The sequence below is a fragment of the Cyprinodon variegatus genome, unplaced genomic scaffold, assembly GCF_000732505.1.
Source record: "Cyprinodon variegatus isolate N-32 unplaced genomic scaffold, C_variegatus-1.0 Scaffold213, whole genome shotgun sequence".
Taxonomy (NCBI): domain Eukaryota; kingdom Metazoa; phylum Chordata; class Actinopteri; order Cyprinodontiformes; family Cyprinodontidae; genus Cyprinodon; species Cyprinodon variegatus.
This window is the reverse complement of record NW_015150666.1, coordinates 1024636-1037124: the sequence shown is the minus strand read 5'-3', so window position 1 is coordinate 1037124 and position 12489 is coordinate 1024636. Positions and strand designations below refer to the sequence as shown.

The 12489-nt window shown below is 37.7% G+C and overlaps 1 protein-coding gene across 4 annotated transcripts in view; it reads left to right on the top strand.

The window, feature by feature from the left end:
• The window catches only part of arhgef12 (Rho guanine nucleotide exchange factor 12), a 73663-nt gene that overhangs the window by 39961 nt on the left and 21213 nt on the right, over nt 1-12489 (top strand). For all 4 annotated transcript variants that reach the window (XM_015380426.1, XM_015380425.1, XM_015380424.1 and 1 more), the window contains 14 exons: nt 1298-1396; nt 3638-3687; nt 3869-3926; nt 4017-4189; nt 4309-4386; nt 8151-8270; nt 8657-8764; nt 8945-9079; nt 10898-10999; nt 11086-11196; nt 11279-11377; nt 11534-11576; nt 11683-11788; nt 12056-12193. In XM_015380426.1, the coding sequence (XP_015235912.1) occupies nt 1298-1396; nt 3638-3687; nt 3869-3926; nt 4017-4189; nt 4309-4386; nt 8151-8270; nt 8657-8764; nt 8945-9079; nt 10898-10999; nt 11086-11196; nt 11279-11377; nt 11534-11576; nt 11683-11788; nt 12056-12193 (1420 nt within the window). The remainder of the gene's footprint in view (nt 1-1297; nt 1397-3637; nt 3688-3868; nt 3927-4016; nt 4190-4308; nt 4387-8150; nt 8271-8656; nt 8765-8944; nt 9080-10897; nt 11000-11085; nt 11197-11278; nt 11378-11533; nt 11577-11682; nt 11789-12055; nt 12194-12489) is intronic.

Sequence of the window (12489 nt, the reverse complement as noted above, 5' to 3'; positions counted from 1 at the left end):
TTCAAGTATCGTGATGCATCGTGATAGAATCGCATCGTGGCATGTGAATCGTGATTCGAATCGAATCGTGACTTCTTTGCCAATACCCACCCCTACCCACAATATAAAATAATTTTTTGCCAGCAGGTTTTAATATTTTTAGGGAATGTAGGTATTTACTGTTTCGCCATAGTTCAGCTCTCTTTTTCTTATATATAACAATCCATTCTTCTGGCTTTTTAAAACCAGAAGAATGGATTATATTTATTTACTTTTATTATGTGTTCATATGTGATAACTGCTCGCATATAGTCTGTCTCCCCAAAAAACTCCTAGATTAACTTCTCTGATTGGTTAATGCTTCGTGTCAAGCTGCAAAAGTTCCGATTTTTGAACTTTTGCATGTGTATCAGATGCTTTGACGTCCAGACCATGTTATGTGTGAACGCACCATAAGGAGAACGCTTAATTTATTGTTCTGTCATTAGAAAATTCTGGTTGATGGTGACAAAATGTGAAAAAGTTCAAGGTGAAGAAAAACTTGCAAAAATATCTCCTTAAAAAAATGTTTGTTTTCTGGACTGAATGGACATAGTCTTACCTTGATACTAAAACATGTTAAGAATTATTAGTTTTCCCATTCCTAACTATTGGCATGAAGCAATTGTTATTATCTACTCTCTTATCCAGAGTAGGGCAGCAGCTTTTCATTACTTTATTAATCAGTTTATGTAGCAATTATTATATTTCTTTTCAAATTAACAAGTCTCAGTTAACAAGTGTTTGAACTTAAAAAATAAACATATCATAGCATATTTTAGGAGGATAGTTAATAGCTAAAAATGTACTTGGTTAGCTTACCACTCTGAGTGGTTTGTTTGTTCTTTCATCAAATGTTGTCTTAGTTTGTCAATTCTAGCTAATTATTATCAGATCAATAGATTAGATCATTATTTCAATAACTAATTTATCCGATTGTTTTAACCCTGAGTCTTAACTTCTGGATGCTATAAGAATGTGTATGTTTACATATCAGCTGTTTAAAAACATTGCTCACCAACAGCTCTACAGTTCATGCCCATCTGGTTACATCGATTTCCCTTTAAGACAGATTTCACTATGACTAATAGAGTAGGAGGAACAAACACAAATTTTGGTATTTTCTTTTTGTTTGTTCAAAGGGATGTGAAACTTAACCAAAATTAACTTTCCTATTTGTTAACCTCAGAATGTTGAAGTAAAAAGTACCGTCTTTCATGGACTTCCTCATCTTTGTGAACATGCTGTCTTGTATTTTCTGTCCTGTCTCACTTTACAGGTCTGGTCCAACGATGTGTGATCATCCAGAAAGATGAAAATGGCTTTGGGCTCACTGTCAGTGGTGACAACCCTGTGTTTGTGCAGCTGGTCAAAGAAGGTAAAGTTTAGTGTTTCTCTTAAAAGGAAGAAAAACCAGTTCCTATTGTACAATAGCAAGATGTGAGCTATATACCTTCACATTAAAATATATGTTGAAACATCAGTTTCACAAAATATCGTTTAAACTTCGGTATCAAACTGATGACTGGGATGAGTCATAAGTCTTGAACTTAAAATCAGTCTGCATTATATTACTTTATCTGCACTTTTTTGTAGAATGCTTCTGAGTCAGTGCTTATAGTTTCTGAGTGCCTGTAGATGGTGATGTAGTTCTGCTGTCGACCTCTAAAAAAAGCACAAGCTGTCGTGTCCGAAAAAAGAAAAGGAAGGAACTCTTTTATGGTTTTTGTTGCCCTGTTATCAAGGCTTGTCTGTTCTGGTTTACCTAATGTGCTCCCGTTTCTAAGGCCATACAAAAACAGCTTCCCCTGTCTTTTGTATAAAGATAGAAACACACTTAGAGTTGGATATAAGAACTCCGATTGCTGCTGAGAAACAGACTAGGCTATGTGCTAAAGGAGTCATTTTCCATGGATCAAGTCCAGATGCTGCATTAAAATGCCCATAATGAGTCATATAGTAATCAACCAAGGTTTCCTGATAAGACTCATCTTAGTGTCGTTTGCTACTGTCAGTATCTCAAAGCAATCAGACACAGTGCTCTATGCCATCTTTTTTTCAGTTTATACCTCATTTTTCTGTAGAATTTAGGGCTGTGAACAGAGATCCCCAAAGACGAAGGTCAGCCTTCTTGTTTTTGGTTTGTCTTTTAGACAATTTCTTTATTGATTTCTTTTTTTGTTCATTTATATTTAATTATTTATACCCATGAAAGCAAACTCTTGGTTTTCTGTCTGAAGTGACCAGATTTTATGTAGGTTATGCCTTATGTTCTAACGAGGTTCCCAAGGCTTTTTGAAATTAAAGATACCCTCACCAGCAACAAATCTTTCACTGTACTTAACAGAGGGCATGCTGCTTTCTCACTCTGCCGTTCTTTATTTATAGTTGGGATTTTAGCTTCACACCACTCCTGTTTACATTCGTGATGACAGAACGGTAAAGCATTTTTCTCCCAGACAATCAGTCAGCATGTAGACAGCATCTAATGGGACCACAAACAAAACAAGCGGTTTACATGTTATTTTTATGTAGAGGTGCATTCAGGAGCCCAAGGATGTTGGGTTCTTTCTGATGCAAACCGCACAATTAGGGATTAGGAATATATTTTAAGCGTGCATCAATGAAATTTCTTCTGAATGTGCTTTTTAAGGAACATTTTGAAATTGAGTTATGGATTGTTTTAAAACTCTTGAAGACTGGAATTTTCAGCCCTCTGGCTATCCCTACCACTGTCCTTACACTGCATAAACTCTACTCACTTTTTAAAGAACCAGTTAAAAACAGTCTTATACAGCTACACCACTTTTTTTTTATTTCTCAGTACTATTTGTTTTTGTGTATAATTTTCACAGCTGCTAAAGGTGTTACATGAATATATTTCACCTACCAGGGGGCTATATAAACATGGCACCTTTTCATGCAAGTTGTGATTATTTTCTCCAATAAGTGTTAGCTCGATTTTAAGAAAACTTTCAGTGACTTATAATGAATATTTCATTTATAAACAAAAAGATGCATGTTTTTCCATTTTAAACAGGTGATCCATTAGTTTGTAGTAGACTGTAAGGAAAACAGTGATGCAGACATTGAAACTCTTCTTTCTGTTCCTCATTATTAGGTCTGCCCTAAAGAAAAAAAAACAACAATGCTTCAGAAGCATTCTGCATATATAGTAATACATAATAGCTGTGTTTAATGGTTGCATGTTTACCCACAGTGTTTTCTATGCTGCAGTTATAGGCCATTGACAAGCCTTGTTGTTTTTTTTGTTTTGTTTTTTGGGATTTAAAAACTTCTCCAGCTTCACCCTCTTGGGTGTAGAGTCAGACGTGGCTCCCATAATAACCCGTCTCATGCCTAAATCCCTTTGTTTGGGGTGGAGCTGTGAAACAGGTCTTACTTGTAATATAACTACTGTTATGGGCTTCCAAAATAGGCCCTTTGCCACATCTGGGCTATCGAGGCAATATTTAGTATTCATTGTGTAGAAATATCAACAATTTACCCGTGAAGACATTTGTTTTCCCTTCCTTTAAAATCAATGTTTTTCTTTTATTTGTTCTGTCTCTGTCCTGCCCCTTGAGACAAATCAATGCTTTTTTTTTGTGCTTGCCAGACGGGGCTGCAATGCGGGCAGGTGTTCAGACAGGAGACAGGATCATCAAGGTAATGTAATGTTAAAGAAATTGATAAATATGGGTCTTGGTTGGGTAAAGCAGTGGTATGCTGCCATCTTCTGGACATTGGGTGTCATTTGATGTTCTAATTTTCTTTGGATCAGCTTTGCATGTATTTTTTTCCCCCATGTCATTTGAATTTTCACTGTTATGCCACTGTTGTCTTCCAGGTTAACGGGACCCTTGTTACACATTCTAATCACACAGAAGTAGTGAAGCTTATCAAATGTTAGTTCCTCCAGACCAATTTTACCAAAAAATTTTAATAGAATAAAGCTGAAGATGACATTGTGTAATTCATCTGGTTTCTCGTTCCAGCGGGCTCCTATGTGGCCCTCACGGTTTTGGGACGCCCTCCAGGGCTCGCCCAGATCCCTTTGCCTGAAGCAGAACCTGACATCTTGGGTGTTAGCTTATCCTCCCCAAACTCTCCTGCAGCAGAGCGCCCCTATAGTCCTCAGGACCGCCTTCCCTCCTTACACCCTTCATGGGTACGAAAAATACATGTTTATCATATTTGCTTATGTGCTTTCCTCAAATAATCTTAAATAAAGGTTAGCCTCAATAAACAGATATAGGCTCATCAGTTGCCACTCTGTTTAACCCTTAGGAGGAAAACAGCAGCGGCTGCAACCAGAAGACTGATGTTATGCAAAAGAAGTTCTCAAAAGAACAGCAGGATCTGCAGGTTTGCATAACAATGTCTATTATCTACTGTCTTTTACTTTAACGCTTGTATGTTTCCTGGGCAGTGGGCTCCTTTACCTAACTTTTTGCACAGCTCCTGAATAGAGCCATTGTGAATAATGTATCTATCTCATTGTTTTTTTTTTTTTTGTTTTTTTTTTAAGTTCCTATTAAATGTCTTTGTGCCATTTACTAATAGTCTGACTTAACATGATTTATACTGAACATTTTCTCTTAATACTTACATACTGACCCTTTATTATGTTAAAGTATTGCATTACAGGATGTTTATAACAGCAAAATTCATACTACCTTACCCAATTTTTCAAAAAGGTTTCTATGCTCGCTTGATGTGATCTTTGATTTTTTTTTCAAGTGTTAATGCACCAAAGAAGCAATTAAAACACATTTTTTAAAATAAGTTCTGATGTAACAAATATTTACTTTACATGACTGATCAGCTGTTTCCGCTGCCGCTGGCATCCTGAATGCAGGAGTAGAATCACGCTTCTCTCTCGATGTCTATGAACTGTTTCTAATGGTAGCTGACATGATAAAGTATATAAACCTTACCTGATTTCAACGTATTTATTAAAAATGTCCATCACTGATCAGTGCTACGCACTAGCTTGCTAACTCTTCTTCCTCTTTACTGCAGCCAAGCGATTACAGCCAATTTATTACATTTTTACCCTTTGCATTGCCTTGTGTTTTTGCTCCACTTGATGAAAACACATCTAATTTGCGCTTATTTTTTTTTAGACCTTTTAAAAGTCTGCTTAAAATTCCCATCTCATTTTGATGGAAGCTCAGCTACTATCACACAATCATTCACTGTTCTGTTCATCATCCAAAATTGAATAAAATTTGCTTCTATATGTTTTATTTGTGTCTGTCCTACTGATTGCATAGAGGGTCTTCCTATGAACCCAACAGATGCGGGAGATTGAGCATTCAAAGGACAGTATGTAGGTTTAAACAAGGCAGGTAGCAAAGGTTAAACTGTATTTGCTACTCTAACAAGTTAAAAGTGGATTGCTGTTTCTATCTGTTTTCTACAGTTCTGAACTCCTACCACGAGTATGTACACTGTTTGTTGGAGTGTTTTATTAACTGTTAATCTTCATGTCAGCCCTGATTGCTACACACACAGTGTGTTCCCTGTGTTTCTACATAAACCTTTATGGGAACAAACCTGGCTGGTTTACCTTATGATTCAGGGATTTTGTTTTTTATTTTCCCTGAAGCGGATATATTTTACTTTCCGATTGTGTCTTTTTTCCCGTCAGACTCCTTACTATCCTGTCAAACTGCTACCTTATTCAGAACAGCTGAAGACACAAATTTAACCCCTATGGAAGAGAAAGCTGACTTACAGTTGCCACCCCATCAACTGATGGGCTGTTAGGGGGGAAATAAAAGCCCAGCAGCTGAAACATAAACCCAACATTTATGTGTCCTGAAATATCCAGTCAAAGTTCAGACAAAAATGCAGTGGAAACAGACCTAAAAGCTCATGGTCACAAAAGCCTTTCGCACTGAAAATACCAGGGTTACGCAGGTTTTTCAAACATGGGTCGACCTACTAACAATCGGTCTTTGGCTCCCTTCCAACTAACAAAAAAAGCCATGTCTCACCCCTCGCTGGCAATCTGCGAGCCCTCTATCCCACCGTCACTGCATGTCTGGTGACACCATCACGTTGATGCTGCCAGCAGTGCGACAGAAATCACAAAAGTAAACAATGGAGAGCTCCATGTAAAGAAGCCAGGGCGTAGTCAGTGTGCTTTATTGTTTTGCTCTGCTATCTGTCTGAATCCCTCTTTCATGTTCTTTATCCAGTATAAACAGAGTTATTTCGGCTTGTTAGATCTTTGCAGCATTTGATGCAGGGCCAGCAGATTCCAAAACAGCTTCTTCCCCACCAAAATCAGACAGCTGAACTGTTGAGAAAACTCTTAATCACGTTAAGAATCACTCCACATCACACTGATAACACCAATCCAAAATTCTGCATATTGCAACGTATATATTTAATGCTGTGGACTTCCATATCAATGCTTTTTTTGCATCAGTTTTTTTCTCCCACACTGTTTACATTTGATCACTGCATATCTTTAAGTAATGGAAATGTTTCGTTTTGTACACACTCTGTACATACAAAATGACAATAAAAGTTGTCTAAGTCTAAAAGCCAATTGTTCCCAGGTTTAATCAGGTTTTTTGGCCAGCGGGAAAGGGGTATAATACACTATCTATTCAGTCTGATTGAGCCTGATCTCTTTTGCAAAGTGTTTAAAGGTACACTATGCAACCGGTGTTGATTTTCCAGTGAGGCTCCCCCCAGAGGGCGAAAGTAAAAGTGCACTGTCGTAAATATGCACAGCTGTTCTCCTGGTTTCTCCGTCAAGCCAGGCGCGGTTGTTTTGAGCTTAGCAGCGAATGACTAATGCTGCGTTCACACTGGACACAGCTGGCGCGACAGAAGCAGCGAGTTTACATGCAAAGTCAATGGTTGACGCGCGTCAAGGCGCAGCAAAAGGTCCCGCGGCGCGTTTTGAGCTGCAGGCGCAGCACGTCTGAGCAGCTGAAGCAGCGCGTCGGGTGCGTTTAACGCAGGGAGAGAGACACAGCGCTGATGATCACTCCTCTTAAACAGTTTATTGATGCCTAAATTAACTTAAAATGCAGAAATCTGCGGCAGAATATGCAGTTTGGATTATTTAGATGAAAAACACCTACCAGCTGCCGCGGTGAACCGCTGCTGATGAAGGGATCCATACTGTCGGCGCATCCCTGGTATGTGGGGGTCTGAGCAGCTCCGACAGAAAAAATATTGAAGGCAGGATAATAATCTGAATGAACTGACTGCACTGATTACGTTTTCAGGTGTATTTTCTCACTTAAAAACATATTAAAACTACTTTATTCCCACTGATCACAGCAAATATAGCTGCAAGGCAGAGAAAGGATAGTGAAGCTCCGCCCAACGCGCGTCAGACACACTTTTGCACCGCGCAGCCAGAGCAGCAAAGCTGCTTCAGCCGCGCGTCAGAACTAACTGGTACAAGCAGCAAAAATGAAGCAGCAGACGCGATTTTGCTGCTTTTGCTGCGTGAACGTAGCATAACTGCACAAAGATTGCCACTGTGCTAGCAACGAGCATGCTTTTAACTGGGGGGTGTAGCAGTTCTCGCCGTAAAGCAAGACTGACTCTCACAAGACTTCTGAGCCTGTGGGTGCGGGTCGGTGCTCCTGCAGTTGCAAGTGCAGTATTTCCCCCACAGACCACCAGGGCGGCCGAGAATACCTTTGTTCAACCTGAAATGACTCATTTAATCATCCATAACGTTATGGAACACATTAATTAACTGAAAAATGTTGCATAGTGTGCCTTTAAGGAAAGGCAATGTGTATAGTTATCCTAACAGAAGATTGGGCAACATTTTCTTGGTGTGCAAAGTTCTAGATCCATATTTACAAGACTGGGAGTTGGAAGTGCAACAAAATGTTCTATGTAGCTGCCTGATAGGGCTGAATTGGAAATTTCTTCACATTTTACATGTTTTTATTAGCAAAAAAATGAAAACAGTGCATTATTGTCAGATTTACAGTTGTGTGCTATTTTATTGCATAGTTAGATCAAATAAACTTCACCATTTGAAAGGTTGTGCAAATACTTTTGCAAAGTACTTTTTGTGTTTATTTGTGTACAAATATCTGAAATCTATTCTTTGTTCTGGTCACTCCTCTCACGCTGTCTAGGCTTTGAAAGAGGAGTACAGCAGGAACCCCACCCCCAAACTACTGAAAGACATCCAGGATGCTAAAAAACACATTCCTCAGCTGCAGGGTCAGCTCTTCAAGGCCACTGGAACAACACAGGTACCAGCTTCCAAATTTAGCCTAGAAAAGAGGAAATCCACTAACACGCATCTACCAGAAATATCCTCACAATCTTTGAATAATTTTTGTAGCACATTTGGGGATAATTCCAGACAAACATTAATCCTAATCTCATCAGAGGATTAGGCTTCCTCTGTGGGAAGCCAGTCTTTTGTGTCTGCATGGCAGAGTGTTTTATATCTTTTATGTGTTATTTAGAGTGTTTCTGCTTGTTAGCCTGCTGCGTTTTGTGAAATTAGATTCTGGAAGTGCAATAAGTCTACTTTGTCACTCATTATTTTGTTAACATCGGTATATTTCATTGTGTGGATAGTGGGCCATTTTTAATTGTTCAAAACTTTTCCAAATCTTGCATGGATCTTCAGGAGGCTGTTTCAAGTGGCGATGCGGACGACAGTAGCATATATGAAACGGATCGCACACATACCCCTCGAGTAGACAGCAGCACAGATCTGCCGTGGAGCAGCTCTCCTGTAAGTACTGACTGCCACTCATCATGCAAAATGTTCATTAGCTTTGTTTTCATATGTTAGTTTGACTAAAAACAAATGAATTGTATTTTATAACTGGGGTCTTTTTGTGATTCTTTTTGAAAAAAAAAAATAAAAAATACTTACACATTTTTTTTTTGAATGTTTGTTTAATGTTTCCAGATGTCACATACGTTTGGACCAGCATCTCCAGACAGCCATTGTCCTAAAGACTTCTCCTGCCCCAGCCCAAAGAGCACACCCCGAAACAGCTTCAACTCTTGCCACTCCCCAGAGATCGAGGATACCACTGACCTGGTATTTAAACTGTGTTTGAACGCTTTTTCATTTTTATTAGGCAAGGCAAATTTATTTGTATAGCACAATTTAGTACAAAGACAATGCAAAGTGCTTTACATGATTAAAATATAGGAAAATAAAAGTAAATCAAAGCAAGTAGGGAAAAAAATGCAGAAACAGAAAAGAATATTAAAAACAGTTGGACTAAAGAAAATATAAAAAGTTGAACTAATGATGTTTCAGTTGAACTGTTTAACTAGAACAGTCGAAGTCAATCCTAAACAAATGTGTTTTTTAAGAGTATTGAGAGTTTATATGTTGGTATTTGGCAAATGTATACTTTCGTGATGAGTTTGCGTTCATCCATTATTGTCATTTAAGCAGTACTTTGTAACTTGTAGCCACTAGGGGCGCCAGACCTGTAACCTCCAAATATAACACCTATGAAAGAAACTGGCAACACTGCACTATCTGCCTCTGCAGTTTGGAAACTGATAGCAGACCACTTTAGTCCAGCCAATTCAGAAATCATGGAGTTACTTGTAAATACAAAACCAAATTCATCCCTCTAGATTAAATCCTGCATCAGAGAAACAAAAACATGTCTGATCAGGTAAGTGTCATACCTGTTTTATTTCCTAAAAGAACAGCTCAGACTGCCATGAGTCACATGACTCATTTATCCACAGGACCGATCTTTAAGTTATTGAAAAGGGTAGCCCAAATGGAGCATCATCATGTGCCGTGCTGTATATTGACCTAAAAATTTATTTAATATATCTCAAATTAAACTAATACTTGGAACAGAAATTATGCGGCTTTGCTTTAACTATAAATAATATTTTAAAAGATGGATTCTTCTTCCTAAGTACTCAATTTGAGATGTGTAAAAGGATTTTTATCAATTATTTAATCAATTATCGTTAACTGGAGTATAGAGACTGTAAAACAGGCCTTAAGAGCAACCCAATTAGAGGAGTAATTACACCAACACTGTAAAAAAAATATATAAACATTTAAGATGAAAAAAATCTAAAAAATATCTGTCAGTATGCTCTATCCAGAACGCCTCAAGTGGAAAAGTTTGGGTTTCACCTGGTTTTATTTCGTAAAAATTCTTCTTTAAGGAACCTTTGGCTATCTGATTATTAATCGATTAATTGAAAAAAATAATCAACAAATTAATCGATTTGTAAAATAATACTTAGTTGCAGCCCTACTTTTCTTAGTAAAGCAACATCTTTAGCAAGTTAATACTTATTCATTGAAATGGTATTGCCGGGGGTATGTAAGGCTGCACGAATATTAAAAAAAAACCCTTTTGATGACAATGATATTGCTAAACAGTGATAGTGATGATATCAAGTTATAATGCATTTCTGTTTTCTTATTTCCTTACCTTTGCACTCTGACCTTTAAGATTTCAGGCACTGTAGGTTGTGAGCATTTTCTGCAAAGAGGCTCTGTCCAAATGACTAAATTTTGTTTATTCATTATTTATAATATTATCTATCATCAATAATAGAATGTAAAAAAGTCAATCCCTTCAGGAATGTTTTAGCAAACATGTATCACACTTAGAATGGTCCTTTGCTTTTCTTTTTCAGTGGATGAATCATGAGTATTGCGGCCACTGTTACATTTGTGATGTGATTGACCTAGTGGTATCTATTTACTTCAGCCTATAGTTAAATGTTGATGTGGTAATCAGAGAAACTTTGCATAAATTAGACCTAGTGCACCCATGTTTATATCCTCATTTTATCCTCAAATAGGTATTTAATAACCTAAAATAAGAATGAGATTTATTCCCATGATGAATGCATGTATTTGCAGGACTCTCTGTCACCCACCGCATTCAGCAGTCCATCGTCTTCTCGCGTTATCTCCCACATTATCGGAGCTGAAGATGATGATTTTATTCGAGACCAAGATCAGGTTGGATTTTAAGAGATTAATGTTAACATTTGTCAAACATAATTACTCCTCATATACCGAAAAGTAAACTGAGTTTGTGTTTTTAGACCAACGGCCAGTGTGACAGCTTTAACAGCATTGAGCAGCTCAAGTCCCGCCCTGCGCACCTCGCAGCCTTCCTCCATCATGTCATCACTCAGTTTGAACCTGCTCCTGTGGTAAGACTCTTCTAAATATAGTAATTATCTGTTTCTCTGTGGCCTGGCGTCCTCTAAATCAGTCCTAATGTCCCATTCTCAGTTGTGCTACCTCTATGCGGAGCTCTATAAGCAGACCAACTCCAAAGAGACCAGACGGGTTTTCCTGGACCTTCACACTTTTTTTATGGATCGAGGAGCAGTGAGTCTACGTTTTTTTTTTTTAAGTTGTTGAATACCACCAGTATTTCCTAACATTATTGTCTGAATTATCCACATTCTCTTCTAAAAGTTCCATTTTTTATTTTTTTTTTATACACTACCAACTCCTTGGTTTTAAAACCTTTTTCTGTTGCAGAATTTAAAGGTTCCTGTTCCAGAATCTGTTTCCTCTGATCTTGGTAAGTGTGTCACATTTGGGATATTTTGTTTTGTGGTTTTTATTTTCTTTGTTCTGTTAACCTTATTTTTTTGGGTATCGCTTTGGGGTTTGTTTGTTTTTTGAAGACCGGCGGCGGACAGAGCTAATACCAGAGGAAATAAATAGGCAACATGTTCAAACACTGCAGGACTCTTTGCAAGCTGAAGTTGAGAAGAACCTGGAGGATTTTAGGTAAACATGGCCACTTTAAAATGTGTCGTCTTTTTTTTTTTTTTTTTTTTAAAAGAGGTATTTTTTTTCCTGTAAATTGTATTTAAACCTTAGATTGCAAATTGTTGATCTCAAAGTACAAATAGGTTACTTTATGGACACATATGAGGCTGCTTTGCCCCTGATTCTGGCTACTTCATTTTGGCATTGAAATGTGGCCACAGCTTATAACATTGTCCATTTTAACAGCAACCCATAGATTAAAATATTAATGTTTTCATATTTCAGGCAGAAGCGTAGTATGGGCCTAACGGTGGCTGAAGCTGAGCTGGCAAGACTGGACCAAGAAAGAGTCCGTGATCGTGTAACTCTTGAGCGGGAACGTTCATACGCTGAAAACATCATCTCCAAAATAGATGATATCCTGTAAGTCTCTCATAGAATAGAATAGAATAAAAAAAAGAATAGAAAATCTGTTTATTTTCCCACAATGGGGAAATTCATGTAGATATATTCACATGTATGCATCAAGTTCTGCTCGGAGGTTTACTTGCAGCCATCATGAAGTATACATTTAGGGATCTGAATGTTCTGCAATGTTCCTTCTCCAGGTTGAAAAGATCACACAACAAGACAATCAAACACCTTAGAAAAGCAGAAATTAATTATTAATACATTTTCTCCAGAAGGGATTCAAAATTATACATACAGGTTCAAATATA